Source organism: Notamacropus eugenii, chromosome 1, assembly GCF_028372415.1.
Source record: "Notamacropus eugenii isolate mMacEug1 chromosome 1, mMacEug1.pri_v2, whole genome shotgun sequence".
Taxonomy (NCBI): Eukaryota; Metazoa; Chordata; class Mammalia; order Diprotodontia; family Macropodidae; genus Notamacropus; species Notamacropus eugenii.
This window is the reverse complement of record NC_092872.1, coordinates 66588191-66611158: the sequence shown is the minus strand read 5'-3', so window position 1 is coordinate 66611158 and position 22968 is coordinate 66588191. Positions and strand designations below refer to the sequence as shown.

General features: G+C 36.5%; 1 protein-coding gene across 10 annotated transcripts in view; it reads left to right on the top strand.

The window, feature by feature from the left end:
* PRUNE2 (prune homolog 2 with BCH domain) overlaps positions 1-22968 on the top strand; it is a 321110-nt gene that overhangs the window by 69016 nt on the left and 229126 nt on the right. For all 10 annotated transcript variants that reach the window (XM_072604894.1, XM_072604886.1, XM_072604875.1 and 7 more), the window contains exon 4: positions 6174-6337. In XM_072604894.1, the coding sequence (XP_072460995.1) occupies positions 6174-6337 (164 nt within the window). The remainder of the gene's footprint in view (positions 1-6173; positions 6338-22968) is intronic.

Here is a 22968-nt window from a genome sequence, read left to right as displayed (position 1 = left end):
GTAATTAAAGAGAAGTCAAATTCTATATTATATTTTGTCTATTCTCATAAAAAAAAACATTTAACCACTTTGTCAATGTCAGTGATGAAGGCATAAATCAAGTGAAGTTATAAACTAGGCACCAAGCTAAGCACATGGTATACAAAGAGAGGTCAAAAATAACCAACCAGCCAACTAACTAACCAAAGAAACAAATCAAAACCAGTCCCTTCTTGCTTATCTAATTTGCCAAGATGCAAAACTAGAGGTAATTTCAAGCATTAGGAATAACCAAATTGAGAGCTAAGAAGTACTGATAAGATTAGAATATTGTAGTAAATCTAATAAGATGAAATTTATTAGAGATAAATTAAATTTTTATATATGAATTTTTAAAAAAAAATCAAATAAGATAGAAGGGATTTGAAAATTATTGTGGGGATTTTAGTGGACCACAAGCCCAGTATAAATCAATTGTGTGGTACTCAGTCAGTGAACATTTATTAAGCACCTTTTGACTTTTTTGTTATTATTTAGATGTTTTCAGTAATATCTGACTCTGTGACCCCTTTGGGAATTTTTCTTGGCAAAGATACTAGACTGGTTTGCCGTTTCCTTCTCCAGCTCATTTTACAGATGAGAAAACTGAGGCAAACAGGAGTAAGTGATTTGCCCAGGGTCACTTTTCTCTGGGTTCTTTTCCCAGATAGGAAGTGTTTGAGACCTGATTTGAACTCAAGCTTTCCTGATTCCAGGCCTGGTGTTTTTTCTACTACACACTCTAGCCACCCCCATTAAGCACCTACTTATGCCAGACACCTTGCTAAGTTCTGGGGATATAAAGAAAGGCAGAAACGGTTTCTGTTCTCAAGGAACCCAGAGTCTAAGGGGGAGACAACCTGCAAACAACTATGTATAAAAAACCCTCCTATATGTGGGATAAATTTGAAATAATCAACAAAAGGAAGGCACTAGAATCAAGGACAATCTGAAAAAGTTTCCTGTAGAAGGCAGAATTTTATCTGGGACTTGAAGAAAGCCAGGGTAGTTTAAAAAGCTAATATAATCTTGGTCTGCTTTGAGGAGAGATATGGTGTCTAGGGCTTAGGAAGGGATTGTTTCCCTGTGCTTTGCCCTGTTTAGACCACTTCTGAAGCAGCATATTCAGTTCTAGGTGCCATGTTTTTAGGAAGGACAAAGCTTTGAGAATATTCAGAGGAAGAGAATTATATAAACATCCCCAAGTTCTTCAATTGATCATTCTATGGCCTAACCTCAAGGATGTTTAGCCTGGAAGTGACTTGGGGATGGGGGAGGAGAGAGGAAGACCATCTTCAAGTATGGATGAGTGATTGGACTTGTCCCAGGTGACTGAATTAGGAGCACCTAGGTAGCAGGTGGAGAGGCAGGTTTAGGTTTGAGGTAAAGAAAAATGGATTAATGATTATATCTTACCCAAAGTGGGGTGGTTTATCTAAGGACATCTCTCCCTCACTAGAAGTGTTCAAGTAAATGTTGGATGGCTGTGTGCTGGTGCTACTATAGAAAGGATTCACAGATCAGGGATATATTGGACCAGGTGGCTTCTAAAGTTCTTTTGGGCTCAGAGATGTAGTGGTTCTGCCAGACAGAGGTAAAGGTATAGAGCAGTCCTATGGGAAGGTGAATTTATTTTCTTCTTTTGTGACCAAATATTAGGAAATGTTGAACCTTAATTATGTGTCTTTTTCAGAAATGAGATTTTTTTGAGTAGGATGTTATTAGATTGGCCTGAAATTAAAAACAAAATCCAAAGTCAAACAATAGATAATAATCTTGTGTAGTGGATTTATATTGGCCTGGGAATCAAACTTTGTGACCCTCCTGGTCTGATCTCACCCCTAACAGCTAGTGAGTGCTCTTCCTCACTAATTACCTTTAATTTATTTTTGTATTTATTCTATGCATATTTATTTTAAAAATATATTTCCATATGCACATTTTTTGTCTCCTTTGACATAATGTAAATTCCTTGTGAGTAGGGAACTTTTCTTCTTCTTTATATGTGTATCTCCAGTGTCTAGTCCATTGTAGGTGCTTAATAAATGATTGTTGATTGATTTTATCTCTTTGAATTTCTTTTCATACACCTTCAAAATAATGTGTGCAGGTGGAAAGTTGCACTAGGTGATATCCAAGGTTATTTTTTTTAATGATGTCTAAAATTTTACAATTATATTACTTTATTTCTTAAAAGTAGCCAATAAGCTACTAACATCTTTCTAATACTGAGATCTTTATTGGAAAATGGAAAGTAATCATTTAAATGGCACCTACAAGTCATAGAATATTCATTCTGGAAAGACCTTGGAGCAGCTTTTCTGACCCAGTCATCATTTTTTAACCAACATGTATTTAATGTCTGCATAATTTGCTGTTAGACACTGTGGGAAATATAAAAGTAAATAAAACAGTTTCTGCCCCCAAGAGCTTTACAGTTCAGAAGGAGAGATAAGTCATATCCTCAAATAGATAGAACTACAAAGTGATTATAGAGTGTAGAATGTGGAATGTGTGTAGAGTATAGAATGTAAAAAGAAAGACATAAAGAAAATCCTTCAGAATGAGAATTTGTAGGTGGTACTCACGACAGATCTCAGCGAGGATGTATCATGTCCATCAGCTGTTAAAATCTTGTACGAAAACTTTGTAGGTAAATGGAAAATCGAGGAAGGTTTCATGAAAGCGATGACATGCTCATAGCTATTGATGAATGTTCATTGTTGCTGTACTTCTAAATGAGATTTAGGAAGGTAATAAGAAAAAGAAAACTAAGTAAATAAAATGTATAAAATGAATGATAACACTGTCCTTTCACCCTATGCTAGTTGTGTATATGTGTTCTTAAGTGATTTGGTAAGTCTTTTACAAATATTGAGAATAGACTCTGGAATCCTCTGTATGAAAAATCTCAGCGATCTCAAAAATCATAGGAACCTAAGATCATCGATTTAGAGCTAGAAGGGATCTTTTGCATCAAGTCTAATCTCATTTTACAAATGAGGCACAGATGTAGGAAATCATGAAGGTGCTCTTTTTAGAAAAAGGCTCACATGAATTGGTGTAACATGTAGCAATCAGAACTCAGAGAACAATTTGTATTATAATAACAATGAAGAGCAAATCTCTTTGCAATATTTGGGAACTCAGATCATGACAATGGAACCAGCCACAATTCTAGAGGACTCATGATGAAAAATGCTGTCTAAAAATGTTCTAAGTATAAAGGCAGATCAAAGCATGGTTGTTACTATTTTTTTTTGACATAGCTAATGAGGGAATTTGTTTTTTTTTTGACTACATTTACTTGTAATAGATTTTTTCTTGCCTTCCTAATAGATGGGGAAGGTGGAAATGGGAGGAAGAATATTCAGACCTAAAAACAAAATAAAATTGAATTTTTTAAAATGAGGCATAAAGAAGTTATGTGACTTGTACAGGGTAAAAGAGCTAATAAGTGTCTGAGTTAGAATTTCAGTCTAGGTCTTCCTGATTCCAAGTCCAATGCCCTATTGCCTACACCATGCTACCTTCTGTTCTGTGATTCTAAATGTTTCATCCAAAGAGCATTCTTTAAAAGAGCTTTGTAAACCTAAATCATACAATGGATGTATTCCTTTCTCATCCATTATGGAAATCCCTAGCTTCCTTTTCTGATTTCCCAGATGCTAGAGCCTCCTCTATAAGTAAATAAATAAATAAAATTACTTTGTATTTGTTTTGCGTATGTCTTGTATGCAATTATTTATACGTGTGCATGTTGCCTTCTCCAATGCAATGTTTGAGAGTAGGGGCAATTTCATTTTTGTCTTTATGCTTTCAGCACTGAGCAGAGTGCCTGGATCACAGTAGGCACTCAATAAATGCTTGTTGATTATTTGATTTTATATGTCAAGCTGCTAGTTATCAGTATCAATCAATTGACATACTAAGCCTCCGTCAAAATTCAGGTCCTCAACCTTGTAGTTGGTTTATCTAATGACCCTCATTAAAGGCTATTAGCATATTAAGAGGATATTGAAAAAAATTTCAATTAACTATAGGGGTATAAGAGAAAATGAGCATTTTGTTAGCTCACTAAGCACCATTTTGATGTACTAACAGGCTGTACTGAAGATGGCTGTTACAAATTAAAGAAATTGTGTCTGTGGCAAATTTTGTGGATTGTTGGTGAATATTAGACAGAGTAAATAAAATAAAATAAACATGAATCTAAGCAACTGATTTTTCATTAGCTAATTCTTTGCATGTTTGTGCATGAAAACACAAATAGCCCAATTCATCATTGAAAAGTGCCCATGTTTAAAGTAAAAATTTGTGGTTAGATAGCCATGTAATAGTCAAACAGCCTTACATAGTGAAAAGAGATCTAGACTTGGAGTCCAAGGACAAGGGTTCCAAATTTGACTTGTATCTCCTTGGATAAGTCATTTAATATATCTTGGCCTCAGTTTTATCATCTGAAAAATGAGGAGATTGGACTAGAATGGCCTCTAAGATCCCTTCCAGCTCTAAATCTGTCATGAACTAAAGCAATAATAGAGTAGTGAAGAATACTACTGAGATAGTGGGGGGTGCAGTGGATAGAGTGGAGGAGTTGAAGTTGGGATGGTTTGGGTTCAAGTCCTGCCTCAGACACTTCCTGTGTTTGTGACCTTGGCCAAGTCACTTAAGTTCTCTCAACCTCAGTTTCCTCCTCTGTCAAGTTGGGATAATAATACCTCTCTCATAAGATTGCTATAAGGACCAGACAAGATAACACATAAAGTGCTTTGTGAACCTTCAAATGCTGCATCCATGCCAGCTATCATTATTGTTACTAATTAAATTTGATATAGAGAGGTTTCAGGAGAATATCTTTCAGTGTACTTGTGATCTTATGTAAAATACGATGAGATAAAATGATATTCTCTGCTAGTATATTTTTCTGTACCAAAAAAAAAAAAATCTCTTCTGCTCTTTTAAAGTCATAGATATTACTGAACTGGAAGAGATATAGCATCAGAGCCAGGACTCAGTTCTCATTATTCCTAGTCTAGAACTCTTGCCTGCACCAGAATCCCCACTGTATCCATTAGTTGAAGCCACTTGTTTCAATTTGTCTTTTTTAGAGAGAAATTCTGTGTCAAATTGTGCATCTTCACACAAAAGCTTTTTGAAAAAATATCTAAAAAAACTCCCAAACTGTCAGTAATTGGTTGTTAAAATTAGTCAACAGGCATCTTTGAGCACCTACTATGTACTAACGCACTATGCCAAAAAGGGGGGCAAAACAATGTCTGAATTGAAGTAATTCTTCTTCATCTAAAAAATGAAAGAAGCAAGTTCTGAAACATAAAAATCAATTAAAATCCTGGACATCACACTTTAATTAAGTATAAATTGAGAATTTTGCTAATCTCTGTGATCTTGGGCAAGTCATGTCACCTCTATCAGCCTGTTTCTTTTTCCATAAAATGAGCGGATTGGACCAGTTGAACTCTGAAGTCTCTTCCACCTCTGTCTGTGATTCTATGACCTTATATTTGTATATAATTATAAGATAGGACTATTTAAGTCCTATTTAAAGATATTAACATAGAAGGCAAGTTATTTGGTTTCTTTCATGGTCATTGTTATAAGCCTTCAGATATCATGTTAATTTCTATTCCTTTTAAAAAAAAGTCTTTTAATAAAAGACTTCTTTCCCTCAAGTCAATTTCAACTCACTTATCAAGAACAATGGGTGAAGCCAACACAGTCTGTGGTTTTTTTTCCTCTGATGCCACTTCTGTTAAATATTTTAATGACAACAAATTGGACAAGCCAGAGCATTTTGTATATATGAATCAGTCACTTAGAGAAAATGAGCTCATAGTTAGACTCCTCAGAGGTGACCACTTGCACAGTTGGTTATTTGGCATTTAGAGATCAGATTGCTAATATGAATGTCCTCCTTAAACTTTTGAGGCAGATTTTTAGCTTTAATGAAACAGATGTGAGTGAAATGTAGCCTCCTTCTTCTTTATCACGTGAGTAGATAAATATTTTGCTCTGAATAATGATAGAAAATTGATTTGTAGGTGATTGCTTGTACATGATAAAGATACAATAAATGTAAAAAACCAAATATCTGTGTTCATCTCTCCTTTTCTCCTTTTTCATTTCTGTTGCAGTGAGGATAAAACTTTAGAATCTGCTGTTGTCAAAGTCATTAATCCAGCTGAACAATGTGATACCGGCTTTGAGTTCCAGGAGTCTTCTTCCTCCCTTGTGGCAAAAGAGATTCTTGAGGAGGCCCCTGAGTTAGTCACTGAACAACTGGCTCATCTCCTCAGAGGTGAGAGATTACACTTTCTATTAAATACTGAAAGGCTTAATGGAGTGTTTCTCAATCTGCTCATGCAGAAAGAGTGCGATCCATTCTTTGGTTAACAATCCCTTTAAAGACCACGGGAAGCTTCATAAAAGAGGCAGGGAGTAAAGAGTTTGTTAAAGAGTAACATTATATTGAATATTAAAAATGTGCATTTAAAAATAGGCATGAGGGATCTTTGCTGTTTTGCTAGACAAGAATATTAAATGGAGCTACTGCACAACAGTTGGGGAGCTGGGATAGCTCTTCTGGCTGTTTTCATACTGTCCAGGACATTTTTGGTACTGGTATGAGGACACACATGCTTTGTAGTGGAAAAATATGTAGTCCATGCTCGTGTTTAAATAGTTTTTGACTGTATACATACTTCTATGATGCTGCTCAGATAAATAAATCTAATTTTTCTTGTTCTTTTTGTGTGAATGAATGAAAAATCATTTATTAAGAATTGATTATGTGCCAAGCACTGTGCTAAGTGCTAGGGAATGGAAAACAATCAAATAAGACAGTTCTTGTCCTCAAGGAGCTCACATGTTATTAAATGAAATCAATGCAGTTGTTTTGTATCACCAACCCTTTTGGCAATCTGGTGAAGTCTAAGGGTCCCTTCTCAGAATGAGGATTTTAAATGAATAAAATAAAATGTGCAGGATTACAGAGGAAGCCAATTATATTAAATACAGGTATCAAATTAAAAAAAATATTTTACAGACTCTAGTCAGACTCCCTGATATATTGGATGGTGTTTTGCTATGTCATTTTTCAGTTGTGTCCAACTCTTTGTTGACTCTGTTTGGGGTTTTCTTGGTAAAGATAGTGGAGTGGTTTGTCATTTCCTTCTCTACCTCATTTTTTTTTTAGATGAAGGATTAAGGCAAATGGAGTTAAATGACTTGCCCAGGGTCACACAGGTATTACGTGTCTGAGGGCAGATTAGAACTCACAAAGTCAGACATGACTGAAAACAACTAGATGACAAAAGAGTTTGGTTATGTGTAAATATGCCTTTTTTATTACTGAAACTTAAATACACAATAAAAAGAAACATTATAAACTTAAAAATTGAAACTTAAGTACATAATAGAAAAAAAAAACCATGTTATGTGCACAGCAGAATGTAAGAGAGGATTAAAAATATATAGCAATAAATTTCTATTTCAGGAAAGCCTATATAGTAAGTACCATGAGTTATGCTGACAGCTGTCCATCCTTTCTCCCTCATTAGTTTTCTTTTGTCCTCTGCTGTGCACTTTTTACTTTGTTCTTTCTCCCCTTTTCCTCTTCCTCTCCACCCCCAAAGGCTACAATAGGCTCAGATATATATTTAGGTATAGATATGTAGGTACACATATACAAACATATAGATAGATAGATATTTAGATAGATACTTCCCCTAAAAGAATGTGCTTTTTTGTGTGCTGTAAAGTGCAGTGTGAACATGAGGTACCAACTTCATGGCTATCATCTACCTATGATGCCTTCATGCAGCAGGAAACATCAGCCTAGTGCCATAAATATTCTACTTTCTAGCATATTCCATGTAGCTTGCTACTTTATCATAAGAATGCACCAATCTTAATTGAAATTGCCAGCCCCCCTTTGATTTTCTTGCAGGATATAAAAAGAAGACATTTCTGCTTAGCTTGTTTGTCACCTTGTAATGCCTCTTGAAAATTATACAGCCTGAAATTGTGTGTGGCTTTTTTTTTAGAAGTAATTAATAGAGGCAAATGAAATTGCTGCAGATTAACTCCAGGAAAGACATAAGAAAGGCTAGAATTTTACTTTTACATTTAGTAAACTGTTTTATAAGTCCCCTCCTGTTCCCCCCTCACCTCTCCTGCTATGCTCGTAGTAGGAAAAGGTAGTTAGCAGTATAGTGTCCCTTCAAATGTTTTAGAACTAATGGCCCTGGTAAACCCGCTATTAAATATTTTGCTGGATACTGATCTCCGTAGAAGTGTTGGATGGGAAGACTGTGCCCTTAACTAAGCTAGGGAAGGATAATCATTAATCTTTGTGACAGAACCAGGGAAGAAGGCATTTAGGGGTTTCAGGCAAAGGGGTAGTAGTTTGATGAAACAAAAAAATCTGGTAAGAGGAAAATGCTGTAAATATTTTTATTTTTATTTTTTATTATTTATTATTTTATTATAATTTATTATTATTAATTTATTTTTATTTTATTTATTTATAATAAGAGATGCCACTTCTATGTCTTTCTAAGGTCTGCAGACTGCTTTACGTGTATTACCTCATTTTATTCTCACAACAACTCTGGGAGATAGGTATCGTTATTGTCCCTATTTTAGAGATGGGAAAACTGAGGCAGACAGAGGCCAAGGGACTTGCTAGGATCACTCAGATAGTTTCTTTCTGAGGTTGCATTTTTAAAATTCATTTCTTCCTGACTCTAGACCTGGTGCTCTTTGCACTTTACCACCTAACTACTTCATGTAATATGCTAGTCAAAACTTTGGTTTGTTTTACAAAAAACACACAAGCTATTTAGTGGGAGGGAAATGCTACCTCACTTGAGTCTAATTCCTTATCACTAAGTTACAGAAACAGTGGTGTTTTAGGGGGAATTTCTACTTGGGACCAAACTAGGCAGCCTCTGAAATTTTAATTCTAGAATTTGATCTATGCTTCCAGGGATTCCAAAGATGAATAAGGCATGGTTCTAAATGGTGCTAGATGGCCCACAACAAAGAGTTTTTGTTATTGTGGTTATTTTGTATGTGATAGTAACGTTTTCTAACTGAAATACATTGTTCTTAGATAAACCAAGAGAAAGAATTTTCTATTCATTTTCAGGGATACCGAGAGTACCATGGCTCACCAAGGCTGAGGCTTGGATAGCAACCTTTCACTGCGCCTGTAATCACAGTTTTTCCAGATTGGTATCCCTGTCAGAAATTCTGTTCTCCTGGTGAAGCCTTGGTGAACTCAGAGTCGCTCAAAGCCATGATTAGAACAAGATTTACAATTCTGAAGCTGAACCCTGTTTTCCACAAGGCTGCGTAGTCTAGAAGTTAGCCAACCATGGACCCAGAGAGACGTGGGTTCAGCTCCTCTCTCTGTTATATGCTGAGTGACCTTGGACCAGTCACTTAACAGTGCTCAAGACAACTCTAAACCAGAAGGTGCAGAGCTGAATGAGTAGAGGAAGTAACTTCTTGGAATCTCACAATGCTTAGCATCTATTCCAATTCCTAGCAAATCCTAGGTCTAGCATCTATTCCAAACCCTTTCACAAGGTATATGCTTTCCATAGCTCTGCAGGGAGGATGAAGGACTGACAACATAAAATACAAGAAATAATAATTAATGGCTCACATTTATAGGATACTTTAAGGTTAGTAAAATGCTTTCCTCTTTGTGATCCTATTACCCACATCTGAGAAGTCAGGTGATTTGCTTACAGTCATACAGTGAGTGATTGTCAAGTCCTGAATCCAAACCCTAGTCTTCAGACTCTAGGTCATTGCTTTTTTACCTCCACCAAAAATGTTATTTTTTTTTTTTTACAGAGCTATAGATGTGTTATTTGCCAACAAAAGGTTTTAGCTCTAAATTACTTTCTTAATAGTTTTCACAGAAACAGCATCAATAATAATAGCAGCTAACATTTATATAAGGCTTACTATGTGCTAGGTTGATGCCAAGTGCTTTACACATATTATCTCATTGGATCCTCTCAACAACAGTGGGAGATAAATGTTCTTATGATTTCCTCTTTTCAGATGAGGTAACTAAGGCAAACCGAGGCTAAGTGACTTGCCCAAGGTCATACAGCTAGCAAATATCTGTGGCCACATTTGATCTTAGATCTTCTTCACTCCGGGTCTGGCACTCTCTCCACAGTGTCATGTCAAAATCAATGGTTTCTGTATCTGGATGTAGCTATTTCATAAAAACAAATGACTGTTAAAATTGCTCTTCATCTGTCACTCTAGTCTGTTTGCGTGAATTAAGCTAAATTGAATTTTTTCCTATGTGTAAAATTTTCATTTTTAAAATTACTCTGTGTTTAATAATGGCTGGCTGTTGTATAGCATTTTACAGTTTTTAAAATGCTTTAACATGTATTAGCTCATTTCATCATTAAAACAACCCTGTAGGTAGGCAGAATAGGGATTATTTTTCTCATTTTACCAGAGAATAAATTGAGGCTTAGAGAAATTATTTGACTCTGGCTTCAATTCAATTGAAAAAGCATTTAAGTGTTGATTATGTGCAGATCTTTGTATGAGGTGATACAAAGATAAAACTGTCCCAGACCTCAAAAAACTTACATTCTATTGGGAATGGCAGAATGGGGGAAGTACAGGTGGGAGGATAACGCAGTTAAACAGAAATTTCTAAAAGGAAAGATCTTTAGCAACTTGAGGGAATCAAGAGAGGCCCCAGTGAGGAAGGTGAGGATTCTAGGAGGTTGAGTTAAGAAGGAAAAACATTCCAAAAACCATAGAGGCTGGAGAGAGAATCTTGTGTACAGGGACAGCTAGCAGGCTGGTTTGCCTTGGATGGAGAATGCACGAAGATCAATGACATGGAATGTCTTGTCTTGTACAAGTTTTTAACACATGCTTACTGAATTTATCCACTTGCCCAGAATCACACTGGGCATCAGTGGTCTGGCCAGTACTAGAACAAGGTGGCTTTTCCCTCCTCCTTCCTGCTTTACTCTTCCTACTCTAGTAGGCTTCCTGGTTAATTCCTTTCAGCTGTAGATATTTTTGAGGCAGGGCTAGTGGTAAATATGATTGCCATGTAACTTTAAAAAGCAACCCCAAAACTTTGGTTGTTCGCCATTGTTTTGGAAGGACAAGGGAACAAACGTTTATTAAGCACCTACTATGTGTGAAGCCCTAGGAGGTAGAGGCTATTATTATCCCCATTTTATAGTTGAGGAAACTGAGGCAGAGAGAGGTGAAGTAACTTGCCCAGATCACAAAGCTAGTGAGGACCTGGGGTAGGATTTGAATTCAGGTCTTGCCCATCTGTCAGTCTCAGCACGCTGTTCACTGCATCGCGTAACTAACATACTCATTTAAAAATTTTTATGTTGACAGAGGTCAGCATTGTGACGTGCACCTAGAAGGTACTTAATAAATGCTTGTAAGATTGAACTGAATCAGCTTTGGCTAAAACAATAGATGTTGGCAAAGGTGTTTGCCTCAGACTATCAGTAGTTGTGTGGCCTTGGATCCATTGTTTAACCTCTATCAAACTCAGTTTCCCCCTCTGTAAAGTGTGGATCATAATTGTATCTACTCATAGAATTGGGAGGATGAAAGAAAATAATATTTTAACAGCTTGAAAACCTTTTAACTCTATATAAACATTAGTTATTATTGTCAACTATTACCATAGAATATGGGCTGAAAGTCAAATTAACTCAGCCCAGACGTTAATTTTATGGCCTTTTATGTCAGTTTTTATTATATTTTCTTTTAAAAATTTCCTTTATCATACTTTTGTCCCCTTCAAACAAGTGAAAAGCTGCACTGTTATTAGAAGAAGAAAAAGAAAAAGGAGGAGGAGACAGGAAAGAAAAGAAAAGAAAAGAAAGAAAGAAAGAAAGAGAAAGAGAGAAAGAAAGAAAAGAGAAAACAAGAAAGAAAGAAAGGGAGAGAGAGAAAACATAACAGTTCAATTGACCTAAAGCTGTTGCCTGGTTTTGTCCTGGGTTTGTGCCAAAAGTAAACAATTAGAAAACCTGCCAGAGTCCTGGGCCTGTATTATTTTACTTCTCAAGAGATATTCGTAGGAGGATTGTTGCCAAATGAAAGATCTATTAAATTGCTGCATCTTTACAAATGTCTTTTTAAATTTATTTTTTTGGTAGGAACCAATTGGCAATGGTGAGGTTCAGGCCACTGATTGTGAAGTACCTTGGGTCACGATATTCCCATAAATTGCCCCTCACATAGATTTGTGTAAAGCCTTAGAGAATGCCAAAAAGGAAGCCAGCATATAATACATGTGACAGTATTCTGTAGGGGAGGGGTAGGGACAGTGACAGTACCTGACACTTACATTATTGTTATTAAAAAATCTTAGACCTTCTGGGATAGATCTAGTTCCTTCTTCTGTTAGTATGATGATGCAGTTACTACAGAGAAGTAATTTTATGGTTTTAGTAGCTTGAATTAGCAACATCAAAAACATCCTTTTAAGGAGGTTAGCTCGGCCAGGAGCAGAGCCAGCTTTTTCATCTCTCTCTTGCCAGAAGAGTGAATCACTCCTATTCCAACATGGTTACAAAGTTCAAGTGAATTGTGTTTTCCGTTGTTGGTTTTCTGTGTGGGGTTTTTGGTGTGAGGGGTAGGGATAATTTTCTGGGCTCATAAAACTTAACAGCTTTGTCAGCTTTAGAGGAATTAGATTTTTGTTTGTTTGTTTTTTCTAAATTAGAGTCAAAGGTTTCCTAAAAGCTCTGTATTCTAGCTTTTTGAAGATTAAGGCTTTGAGTAAGGAGTTCTTTTCTGTTGCTCTTCTGGAAGCCTAAAGTGACCTAGATTTTCATTTTCTTTCTGTCTTTCCTTTGTTTATCCCACTTTCTCCTTTTTCCTTTCTCTCTCCCTTTCTCTCCTTCCTGATTCTTTTCCCATTACCTCCCTCACTTTCTGTAAAGTTAAATCTTTTCTAAGACTTAGGAATTTTAGTTTTTCAAACTTGTTAAGACCTTGAATAAAGGAGTCTCTTTTTATGCCTTAGAGGACTGAACTTTCTCTCTCTCTCTCTCTCTCTCTCTCTCTCTCTCTCTCTCTCTCTCTCTCTCTCTCTCTCTCTCTCCCTCTCTCTCTCTCTCTCCCTCTTTCTCGTCTGTCTTTCCATATCCCCTTTTATTAAAGTTGATATTTTAGCTTTTCAAGCTACATGAATAAGAGGAGGATCTCCTTTTATTTCATGAAAGAATGAACTGAATTAAATTTTTATACTTTCTCTTTCTCCTCCCATGTCCTCTTTTCAAAAAGTTAGATATTTTGGCTTTCTATGATTAAGAACTTGAATAGTGGGGGAAGGGAGAATTCCTCTTTTTGTTTCCTAGAAACCTGAAGTGAGTTAAATTTTCTTCCTTGTGATCTTTTTTTACCCTTCTTCTCCTTTCCCTTTGTTTCTTCTTTCTCCCCCACCTCTCTATTTTATCCTTACCCCCTCTCCACACTGAAGTATGAAAACTTAATCCTAGGTAAGCTAGGGAAAGACATCTGAACACCTCTCTTAGCATCCTCTTCCCAGTTTTTATCATGAAGAAGATGCCTTTGCTGTGTTTGATATTTTCCCCAAACAATTCCTGCCTTCGTTAGATCATGTTTAATATTAATGTGCTGCTTTTGCTTTTGGCAAAAGTGGTGTTTCACTTCTCCATTCTTTTAAAGAAGAAATGAAAGGATTGATTTGGAAAACATGGCATGATGGGTGTTACTCATGCTATTAAAATCTCTATTATTAGCATTAGTATCCGCAACCTGCAAATGTCAAGTGGAAGGTGAATAGTTATGGTACATTTTGAGGGTATATCTGTGTAGACATAAGCATCTTTGAATACCCTGGGGGTGGAGCCTGCTTGCCTGTCCAAAACCAGATTGTTGATGCTAAGAGGTGTCTTTGGCTGATAGACCTCCTAATTTTGTTGCTTGACTAATTCTATTAGTAAATGGGCTCTTGGCAAACATTGAAGAAAGTGGTATGGAATGGAAACTCTAGATAAAATATGAGTTGGGATGCAGTTTTATTTTTCCCTTTAGAAAGTTTCCCAGTTACTTGGATGATAGATGCTTAAAACCCTCCATTAGTAAACAAAACCTGCATATGACTTAGCATATTATCATATTTATTAAAAATTGTTTTGAGAAAATCATCTCCTTTTGCAGAGGTAGTATGATGTAGAGGACAGAAAGTGGGTTCAGAATCAAGAACAAGTTCAAGTCATACCACTTACACATACAGACTGTGTGACCTGGGCAAGGGGTCCTAGACATCTCAAGGAGGCTCTAAGTTGTAGAATAGTTGCTGATCTACATTGGTAGAGTGAGTTTCCTTACTGAAAGTGCCTCATGCAAATGAAACCATAGGCTGGGGCTGGGAGAAAAAAATTTCATTTTATCTTCAATTCAGTCAAACTTTAGCCCAACAACCCAGAGCCCAAATCTCCATGCTGTTAATCTTATTCAACTCCATTGTGGAAGACTAGTGCCAAATATATGACAATTCCTGGAATCTTTGTTGGATATCAATTTAGAATAGAGTCCCAAACCAAGGAAACTATTTGAGTTTTATATTTGATGTAATAAATCTATTTCATAAAGTAAAATACTTGATACCTGTTCCTCACACCCTCCAAATAAAAAAAAAGACTGAATTTGGAGTCAGAAAACCTAGGTTTCTACCATTTACTACCATGTGTTACTATGGACCAACTATTTAACCTTCCTAGGTCTTGGTTTCCTCCTCTGTCATATGGTAGGATAGGACTTGATGACTTTTACTCTTTCTTTTATATCTAAGTCTTTGATTCAATGGCCCAAATTTTAAGTGAACTTGATTTCTCGTTTGAGTCTGGAAACACATAACATGTTTATCTGTCAAACATTTATTAAATGTAATATGCGAAACACTTTGCTTGGTACTGCTGTTGTTGAGTTGTTTCTAGTTGTGTCCAACTCTTCATGATCCTATTTTTGGGTTTTCATGGCAAAGATATTGGAGTAGTTAGCCATTTCCTTCTCCAGCTCATTTTACAGATGAAGAAACTGAGGCAAACAGGATTGAATTGGCCTTGATCACACAGATTTGAACTAAGGAATATGAATCTTCCTGACTTCCAACCTGGTGCTCTATCCATTGTGCCACATAGCTATCCACTCTTCTTGGTGCTGAGAGAGAGACAAAGAAAAAAATAATATCCCTATTCAAGATGGGCTTAAAATCTATGTCTTTGACCTTAGGTTCATTACAGTATGAGGTTTTAAATATGTAACTTTTTAAAATAAATGATAAAGATGAATTTGTTTTCTTAGTTTACTATCTGTGAGAAAGTAAAATGGATGTATTTTTCCCAAGGTCTTAGGAAACTTCTTCATTGTAACAATTGATGATATACAAATGAAACATACAACCTCTATGGACTGCAGATTTTTACATTTAGTCATTGACAACTGGTAAGAATAACCAACAGTTGGTAACATTGTCAGTTGTCTGTGTCACTCACTAAGATTTTGGCAATGAACGTAGGCAATTTTCAACTTAACATGTTCTTGGTTGTGTTATCCTGGGCAATTCACACAACTCCTCAGTACTCTGGGCAACTCTCTGAGACTATAAGTTGCAGAGAACTCAACCACCTGCACTGATAGAGTTTCCTCACCTGGGAGTGCCTTATATCAATGAAATCACAGGTTCCATCTCTATCTCTTTCCCTTGTGTTAGTAATATCATAGAAATTCAGATTTGTAATGAACCTTGTAGGTCAACTAGTACAAATATAAAACGATAGCTCCCCTTCAAACAGTGCTGTTATGGTAAAAAAATAAGTTGTTACTTGCCCAAGGTCACATAGGTATGAGTATAGAGCTGGATTTGAACTCAGATACTTTAATTCCCACTACTCCATTATACCATGGTCTCTCAATTTAGAAGGATGGTAATAAAGATCTCTATTAGGGTGCTAACAGTGAGATTAGACAAGAAAAGGTGGAGATGAGACATGCTAGAGATGTAGAATGAATAGACCTGTTAACTGACTGGATGTTAGTGGTTAGAGTTTTATATTTGAGAGAGAGACAAGTCAAAACAACATCAAGGCTTTGACCATGGGAGAAGTAATTAATGGAGATGTCACGGACAGAATTGGGGAAATCCAAATGAGGAACAGATTTTGGACATTTTGAGTTTGTGATAGTGAAGGGACATACAACTTGAGTGGTCTGATAGACAATTGGAGATCTATGTTTAGAGCCCTGGGAATAGGTCAGAGCTGGAAATGATTTGAGAATCCTGTAGAGGTGATAGTTAAAGTTATGGGAGTGACTAAATGCATAGGGAAATGATATAGAGAAAAAAAGGAGAATAAGGCTCCAGAAGAATATTTTATGGGTGGATTAGTGGTCTGTGGCACATTGCCATTCAATTAAAGTCATTTCTCATTCCAGATGAGGGCCTTTTTCTTTTTTTAAAAAAAATCTTATTTAATATTTTATTTTTCTCAATTACATGTAAAAACAATTTTAACATTCTTTTCCCTCCACCAAATTTTGAGTTGCAAATTCTCTTTCTCCCTCTCCTCCCCTTCCCATTGAGAAAGCAAACAATTTGACATAGGTTATACATGTGTAGTCATACAAAACACATTTCCATGTAAGTAATTTCACGAAAGAAAACACAGACAAAATAAAACACAAGAAAAATGAAGAAAGTAAGGAAAATGTCTCTTTGATCTACATTCAGGCTCTACCAGTTCTTTTTCTGGAGATGGACAGCGTCTTTCACCATAAGTCCTACAGAATTGTCTTGGATCATTGTACTGCTGAGAATAACTAAGTTATTCACAGTAGGTCACCATAGAATAGTGCTGTTATAGTGTACAGTTTTTTTCTGGTTCTGCTCATTTCACTTGGCATCAGTTCACATAAGTCTTTCCATGTTTTTTTCTGAGAGTATCCTGCTCATCATTTCATAAAGCACAATAGTATTCCCTCACAATCACATACAACAACTTGTTCAGTCATTCCCCAATTGATGGCCATTCCCTCAATTTCCAATTCTTTGCTACCAGTAAGAGAGCTGCTATAAATATTTTGTACACATAGATCCTTTTCCTTTTGTATTTTATCTCTTTGTGATACAGACCCAGCGGTGTCTTAGTCACCACCTTAGTCAAAGGGTATGCATGGTTTTTTAGCCCTTTGGGCACAGTTCCAATTGCTCTGCAGACTGGTTGAATCAGTATGCAACTTTATCAGTAGTACATTAGTGTTTTAATTTTCCCACATTCCCTCCAGCATTTTTCATTTTCCTTTTCTGTCATATTAGCCAATCTGACAGGTGTGAGGTAGTAGTTCAAATTTGAATTTGAATTTCTCTCATCAATAGTGATTTAGAACATTTTTACATGACTATAGATAGCGTTGATTGCTTTCTCTGAAAACTGCCTGTTCATATCCTTTGACCATTTATTAATTGAGTAATGGCTCTTATTTCTATAAACTTGACTCATTTTCCTGTATATGTTTGAAAAATGAAATCTTTATCAGAGAAACTCACTTTAATTTTTTTTTCACGGTAATGATTATTATGTATTTCTCTCCAACCTATTTCCCCCCTGTTTATCCAACTCTCTCTCTCTCTCTCTCTCTGTCAATTCTCAAGTGTTTTGCTTTTGGCTTTTACCTCCCCCAAACTGCCCTCCTTTTATCAGTTCCCTCCCTGCTTCTTTATCTTATTCCCTTCCTGCTTTCCTTATGATGAGATAGGTTTCTACATCTGAGTGTGTATATTATTCCCTCTTTGAGCCAATTCTGATGAAAGTAAGGTTCATGTGCTCCCCTCCCCAATTCCTTAATTTTCCCCCCACTGTAAAATGTTTCAGACATCTTTTATGTCAGATAATTTATCCCATTCTACCTTTCCCTTTCCCCTTCTCCCAGTGCATTCTTCTTCTCATCCCTTAATTTTATTATTTAAGATAATCATACCATCACATTCAACTCACGCCTCTGCTTTCTATATGTATCATTTCCCTGATGGCATGGCCTTCTTCAGCAATGAGGATGAACATTACAATGCCTTTTCACTGTCATAATGATAAGAAAGTTTTTAGAAGGCATAAATATCATTTTTCCATATAATAACATAAACAGTTTAACTTTATCAAATCCCTTTTGATTTCTCTTTCCTCTTTACCTTTTTATACTTCTTACACCTCTTTTATTTGAAGGTCAAATTTTCTATTCAGCTCTGGTCTTTTCTTGGAAAGTTCTCTATTTCATTAAATATACATTCCCCCCCTCAAAGGATTATATTCACTTTTGCTGGGTAGGTGATTCTTGGTTGCAATCCTATCTCTTTTGTCCTCCAGAATATCATATTCCAAGCCCTCTAATCCTTTAATGCAGAAGCTGCAAAATCTTGTGTCTTCCTGACTATGACTCCATGATATTTGAATTGTTTCTTTTTGACTGCTTGCAGTATTTTTTCCTTGATCTGGGAGTTCTGGAATTTGGCAGTAATATTCCTGGAAGTTTTCATTTGGGGATTTCTTTCAGGAGGTAATTGGTGGATTCTTTCAATTTCCATTTTACCTGCTGGTTCTATAATATCAGGGTTTTCTTTGATAATTTCTTGAAAGATGATATCTAGACTCTTTTTTTGATCATGACTTTCAGGTGGTCCAATAATTCTTAAGTTATCCTTCCTGGATCTATTTTCCAGGTCAGTAGTTTTTCCTAGGAGATATTTCACATTTTCTTCTGTTTTTTCATTCTTTTGATTTGGATTGTTAATCCACTTGCCCAATTCCAACTTTTAAGATCAAATTGGCATTTGGCCAATTCTCCTTTTTTAAGTTCTTTTCAGTGAATTTTTGCAATTTCTTTTTCCATCTAGCCACTTCTGTTTTTCAAGGCACTCTTCTCTTCATTGGATTTTTGTACCTCTTTTGGCCTATTCTGTTTTTTAAGGTGTTATTTTCTTCAGTATTTTTCATACTTCACCAAACTGTTGAATCTTTTTTCATGATTTTCTTGCATAACTCTCATTTCTCTTCTCAATTTTTCCTCTACCTCTCCTACAAGATTTTTAAAATCCATTTTTGACCTCTTCCATGACCTGAGGCCAATTAATATTTTTCTTTGAGGCTTTGGATTCAGGAATTTTGACTTTGTTGTCTTCTGAATGTGTATTTTAATCTTCCTTGTCCCCATAGTAACTTTCTGTGATTAGATTTTTCTCTGTTGTTTGCTCATTTTCAAGCCTCTTTCTTGACTTTTAACTCTGCTAAATTGAGTCTCTGCTTCTGGAGTGGAGGGACACTGTCCCAAACTTCAGGTTTTTTCATGCAGCTGTTTTCAGAGGTAATTCTTGGGACTTATAAGTTTTTGGCTTTTCTGAGGTGGTATGATCTAGGGAGAGGTGTATTTACTACTCTCCTGTACTGTGCACTGTTTTGTGAGTGACCATAAGCACCCTTTTCAACCCTGGTACTGTGACCAATATCCTTGTTCTCCTGTGGTCACAAGCTGTGCTGTGCTAGTGCTCTTCCTTGCCCTGGGGCTAACATTTAGGACTTTAACCCAGATCCAAGTATCGGCAATGCTAGTACTTTTGCTAGTACAATGCTAGTACTACAATGCCAGCAAAAGAACCCCTGAAAATTTCCTTCTGATCTGTTATCTAAGCCCCTTGCTGTCAGTTGTCTGAGAGGCCTGTAAACTGCCATTGATGCCCCTGATTCAGTGGCCCAAGGCCTGCTCCTGGTTTGCTGGAGCCTGATCTGTGCTGTTCTCTCACCCTGGTGCAATAGACCTTGCCTGCTGACCTTCTAAGTTGTCTTGGGCTGGAAAATTGTATCATATTTTATAGGTTCTGCTGCTCTAGAATTTGCTTAGAGTGATTATTTAAAGGTTTTTGGAGAGGTCTGGGGGATAGCTCAGGTAAATCTCTGCCTTTACTCTGCCATCTTGGCTCTTCCTCCCTGATGAGGATCTTCTCTCTGAGTTCCCACATTTCATGGCCAAGGCATCTCCAAACGTGATTATTGTGGAAACTCATCAGTGGAAATACAGAGGACTCGATGTACACTTTAGGAAAGAGAGGAGAAAATCCACGTACATGACTTGTTTGTGGAAAGAAATTTGTTACGGTAGACTGAGGTCTAGTAGGGCTAGAGACAGAGTATAAACTGCAAGTCTCCAAATTTATATCCATATTGGAGTGGGTATATGACAACTCCAAAGATGGCTGCCTAGCTTTTCCCCTTCCTAGAAGAAATGTCCTAACTCTAATCCATTTGGAATTTGTGGTGCTGATATTAGAAGTTCACCCACCTTTTCAAGGATTCCAAGATGATGATTGTTGGGGATCAAGGTGTTGTGCACTACCTTGCTTCCTGATCTGTGCTGTGGGATCTTGACATGTAGTAATTGATTGAGGAGAATGGGAGTATGAGACTGTAATATTTTTCATTGTACTCAGAGTTGACTACCCAAGGTGGTGTGGAATATCTAATCAATGATTCCAAGCTTTTGGGCTATGTGGGCCCAGATGGACTCTTATCTATGACAGGTATGAAAACAAATGAAAACAATTAAAATTACTGAGATATAAAGAACAATAACAATGAATATGGATATGAATTATACCAGGAAGTCCTGCCTCTTAAATTGTTGGTGAATGGCAGGAAAATGGCTTTGAGTAGGTTGTTCTCTAAAAGTGAGGATCAAAGGCCTTTAAAGACATGTTATTCTTCCACTTATGTGTTTGGTTTATATCAGCACTTGACATTATAAAGGAAATAGCTTAGTGAAGGTTATATATGTAGCACATGCTTCCTTTTTTAAGAGGAAGTGAAATATTTCTTCTTCCTCAAATGACAAGAATACCATGACATTTCACTGGGGATGCCTGAAGTTCCTTAATAAATATGTCATCCAAATAGTACATGTAAAGCACTTTGCCCACCCGAAAGTCCTGGTTCCCTGTAGTGTAGGTGTTATACCAGGAAAGTTGTGAATTTTCCTAACCTGGAGTTATTTGATAATAAATTCCTAAGAGTTCAGGATGAAAGAAAACTTAGACATCTAGTTCAACTGTCTCTTTTTTCAAATGAGGGCACTGAGTCCCAGAGAAGAGAAACATCTTTGCTTAAGGTCATAAAGACAGCAAACTGCACAGTCTAAATTAGAATCCAGGTCCATTACTTCAGGCTGTTATCCATTTCCTTAGGCCATTTTCTTTAAGATAACATGATATAGTGAACAGACCACTAGACTTGGAATCAGGGAAGCCTGGCTCAGGTACTTATTAACTATACAGGTAAGTCACTTAACATCTCTGCCTCAGTTTCTTCATCTATAAAATGTGGGACTAGACTCAAAGGCCTCCAAGATCTCTTTCAGAAATCTGTGATCTACAATCCTATTGTTTTCTAACTGATTACCAAAAATGCTAATCTCCACCCCCATCAAAGATTGTAATTGTGTAATATTGGTAGATATGCGCAAATACTCGTTTAAATGAGTAAGTAGCCTTCTGCAAACAGCAGTTTGCAGAAAACAAACTGCAAAGTCAAGTTGAGAGGCAGAGGATTAGGGATATATTTGAGTCCTAGCTCCACCACGTACTTGCTACTGGAATGACCCTAGGCAAATCACTTTCCCTGAGCCTCAAACCTAGAGTTGGACCAGAGGCCCTCTAAGATCCTTTTCTGCTCTGAAACTACTGTATGTTGATTAGCAAATGGGATCAAAACTCACCTTTTGAAATTTTGAGTTTTTGTAAACTCACCTTTTGTTTGGAGAATTATTTTTTTATTAGTTTTCAGTTTTCAACAATTGTTTGTGTATGTTTTAAATTTATCCCCCTCTCCCCCTCCCCATGATGTTATGCAATCTTATTTGGGTTCTACATATACATTCTTATTAATTTGGAGAAATAAAATAAATGGGAGAAACCAAAACAGAACATAACAAAAGTGAAAATAGTCTGCTTCAGTCTGTGTTCTGATTCTTTAGCTTTTTCTCTGGATGCGGACGGCATATTGCATTGAGTTCTTTGGAAATGTTTTAGGTCTTTGATTGCTGTGAAGGGCTAAGTCTGTCAGAAATAGTCCTCACACACTGTGGCTATTACTGTGTGTAATGTTCTCCTGATTCTGCTCTTGTCACTCAGCATCAATTCATATAAATCTTTCCAGACCTCTCTGAAGTCTTCCTGTTCATCATTTCTTATAGCACAGTAGTACTCCATTACATTCATATACTATAATTTATTCAGCCATTCCCCAATTGATGGACATCCCCTTGATTTCAAGTTTTTGGCCACCACAAAGAGTGCTGCTATAAATATTTTTGTACATGTGGGACCCTTTCCCATTTCTATGATCTCTTTGGGATAGAGTCCCAGAAGCAATATTGCTGGGTCAAAGGGTATGCACATTTTTGTAGCCCTTTGAGCATAGTTCCAAATTGCTCTCCAGAATGGTTGGACAAACTCACAGTTCCACCAACAATGAATTAGTGTTCCAACTCTCCTACATCTCCAACATTTATCATCTTCCTGTTTTATGAGGTTAGCCAGTGTAATAGGTGTGATGTATAAACTCACCTTTGGAAATTTTCATTTTTTTATTGTTAGTTATCAAGTCCCAGGGCAGAAAGAATTTATGGATTAAAGCAAGAAGCAGACAGGACTAAGAGTCCCCTAGTGGAGGAAAAGGAGGACAGAAGAAGCTTCCAGAGAGAAACAAATAATTATCTTTGTCAAAGTTGGGCAACATTAACTAGTCTTCACCTTATGGATACCTCTTTCTTTTCCCAGTAACACCTGCCTCTATTTGCCATGCACTCACTTTTCAAGGTACTTTTCAC